The sequence below is a fragment of the Histoplasma capsulatum genome, genomic scaffold (genome assembly GCF_000149585.1).
Source record: "Histoplasma capsulatum NAm1 scaffold_5 genomic scaffold, whole genome shotgun sequence".
Classification (NCBI taxonomy): domain Eukaryota; kingdom Fungi; phylum Ascomycota; class Eurotiomycetes; order Onygenales; family Ajellomycetaceae; genus Histoplasma; species Histoplasma mississippiense.
The window spans coordinates 555,768-558,646 of NW_001813978.1; the positions used below are offsets into that span (position 1 = coordinate 555,768).

Here is a 2,879-nt window from a genome sequence, read left to right on the forward strand (position 1 = left end):
CCACCGCCAGTCACGCCATGGAGATGGACGTATGACGCCTCTCATAATACAAGCCCGCTTGTCTCCAGCAGTTCAATTACCCGGAAGCAGTGCGCAACGAGTCAATCAGGTGGTTCAACACGCCTCCGATAAGGGGCGGTTGTGCTCATCAACAGGAGGTTTACCGTATCCTCCGGGATGATACCCCCACATTGCGCCGGGAGGAGGCGGCGCATTTAGTCCTGGAATTTTGAGTGCAGGGTATGACGGGGGAGGTCCAAATCGTTGCTGGTTTATAAGCCACGGAGGAGGAGCGCCAGGGGGGATGTTGAGGGCTTCTTTCAGCTCATCGCTCAGTTCGCCGGGTCGGAGATGCCGTAGGTTAGTTTCATACTCTTTGCCCTCGTAGTAGACCTCGCCGTAGCGAGTCAGTTCGGGTTTAGTTTGAAATCTGAAAAAAGCCTCATAGAGCTTCTGGTAGTCAATATCCAATTTCCCCATCTTAGGCTGTACACGCTCGCGCTGTTTTTGTTTGAGGGTTGCTTGATCCTGCTTCTCCAAAGCTGCATCTCGCATCTCAGCGATGCCGGTTTCCTGTATGAACTTCGGCAAAGTAAATGGTGGTTTCTCAACTCCTCTCTTTGACGACAAATACTCCCGTTTTAGCGACCAATGGGTAGGTACAGGAACGACGTTTCGATATGCCTTAATATGAACGAGGAGACGTGGGTCTGATGCTGACGTATCGGTCCATTCTACCGTTTCTGGTTTCCGAACCAACGCCTTCAACTCTGCCACGGACAGTTTGTTCATTTCCTTTCGCTTTTTCTTCGATATTTTTGGGCCAGAAGCTTCCTCTTCCTCGTCAGGAATATCATCGTCGTCATCGAAGTAGACCTCGGGTTTGTCAATTTCTTTGGATGCGGACTCTTCATTTTCGCGTTTCTCGAACTTGCTGATTACATCTCTGTACATTTCAAATAAGGGGGAACGTCGACTCTTACCAACCCAGATGTTTTCTATGAAGAGGAAGAAGATGCTTTCCTTGCCGAATCAGACGTCCCAGCATCCCGGGAATCGTCGCCTGTTACGCCAAATGAAGACACGGATCGCTCCTCTGGAACCAATTCGTCCGCAACCGTGATGGGTGTATCTCCAAATAATGATAACAGAAGCTTGGCGACACCTGGTCTTGGAATTGAATCTGTGGATGCTAAAGATCTCCCAACCCCGGTTGCTGACACAGCCTGCGAAAGCACCTCCAGTCACCCAAGAACATCTCAATTTGCAGATTCTCCAATTACTCCAAGCTCGGTTGCGATTGGGGCCTGTAGTCATTCACCGAACTATCAACGTTCTGATGATATCGAGATCATTGAAGTCGAGGGTTGGCCGATACCAAATGAAAAACCTACAATATTTCCAGAGAAACGCCCATCCACTTCACCCGACTACATATACTCAATGACACCTAGAACCCCAATCCCGGACGTTCCCGTCCCCGTCCCCGTCCCCAGCTTCCCATCTCCAAATCATTCCAATATCTCATTCGAGGTCCCGCGCTTAACAACAGCTTCTTCAACGATGACAGATCGAGACCGCCACACATTCCATTCCGGGTACAGCATGGATCACGGTGCATCCGATTATAACTATCGCCATGACTCCACCGAAGATGTCCCCTCCCTAACCAGCAGCACTTCCACCACAACAGGAACCATGTCCAGGTTTTCCTCGAGTTTCTACAACAGAGGTCCCGGTGATCGTGCCTCGTCTTTCTCTGCGGCGACACCTCGACGCACCAGCCGCTCGAATGCACCCAAACGGTCCAGCCTGGTTAGCCTTTCGAAGTTAGTTACGGGGAGCACCGGTGAGAAATCGAAACTTAGTTATGAGGAGAAAGCACCGCGTGACGACGTTGAGAAAAGTAAGAAGAAGGAACATCGGATTAGTCGGTTGATGCACTTTTGGAAAGCAAAGGAGAAGCAAAGGGAAACCGATTGATTCTACCACCGTTACCAATCCCTGCGCATTCACCCATTCACTTGTGTTCAAAGCCTTTACCATGAGCACCACTAGAGGAATGAAGAACTTAAATCCTGGCAGTTGAAGAGCGATCCATTTGATTTACGCATGGGAAAGCCCTACATAGTATTTGTCACTATCCCTTTTCTCATCTGCTTTCCTTTCTATCCTGACTTCATTTCGACTTCAGCCTTTTTACTGATTTTCTCTTTCTATTATCCCCTCTTAAATTTCATCTTAATTTCCATTTTACATTCCTCTTACTGCAGTTTGTCTTTCGATTCCCCTTGCATCATGTCTCTTTTTGCTTGACATTTCTGTTTCGTTCTTTTTCTGTTTCGGCTGGCGGCGCAAACATCAGGCAACAACGATATCATGGATGGGATCTCTTGACTTTATGGAGGCTTTCTTTGCTTTTCTTTATTTTATTTCAATGTCTTAAAGATCCTTCCCTTTTGTCAACTTCAATACTTTTTCATTTTCTCACAGGAGAAAAACAGTTCATCTGCAATCGACAAACTCATCACTCTTTCTTTTGTTACGTTCCAGACATTCATTTGTTCGGCTGTATAGGTCTGCTTCTGCCGGCTTAATTCCTTTTTCCCTTTACCGCTCTACGTTCGCTCATCGCAACTACGAAGAAAGAAGAAAGAAAAAAACATACTAGAACAATAAAATAAAGTAGCTAGAGAGAAAGAAAAATAATAATGTTTCTTTTGACATCTTAGTCCTTTTTATCTCTCTATTATTTACTTCTGGTAATTAAATGGCCATGGATTCCATGATCTTACCTTGACGACACACAGAGTTATGTATACTATATATTATATAGAGAGAGAGAAGAGTGTTGTGGAAATGTGTAAAGCTTGATTGAT

At 46.2% G+C, this 2,879-nt stretch overlaps 2 protein-coding genes across 2 annotated transcripts; one reads left to right on the forward strand and one right to left on the reverse strand.

The window, feature by feature from the left end:
- Window positions 1–114: 114 nt before the first annotated feature.
- Window positions 115–954, reverse strand: HCAG_05023 (predicted protein; the record flags this gene model as incomplete). Its single annotated transcript, XM_001539506.1, has 1 exon — window positions 115–954. The coding sequence occupies one exon, from the start codon at window positions 952–954 to the stop codon at window positions 115–117; it is 840 nt and encodes a 279-aa protein (XP_001539556.1).
- A 651-nt stretch (window positions 955–1,605) lies between these two features.
- Window positions 1,606–1,983, forward strand: HCAG_05024 (predicted protein; the record flags this gene model as incomplete). Its single annotated transcript, XM_001539507.1, has 1 exon — window positions 1,606–1,983. One exon carries the CDS (start codon window positions 1,606–1,608, stop codon window positions 1,981–1,983), a length of 378 nt encoding a protein of 125 aa, XP_001539557.1.
- Window positions 1,984–2,879: the final 896 nt, after the last annotated feature.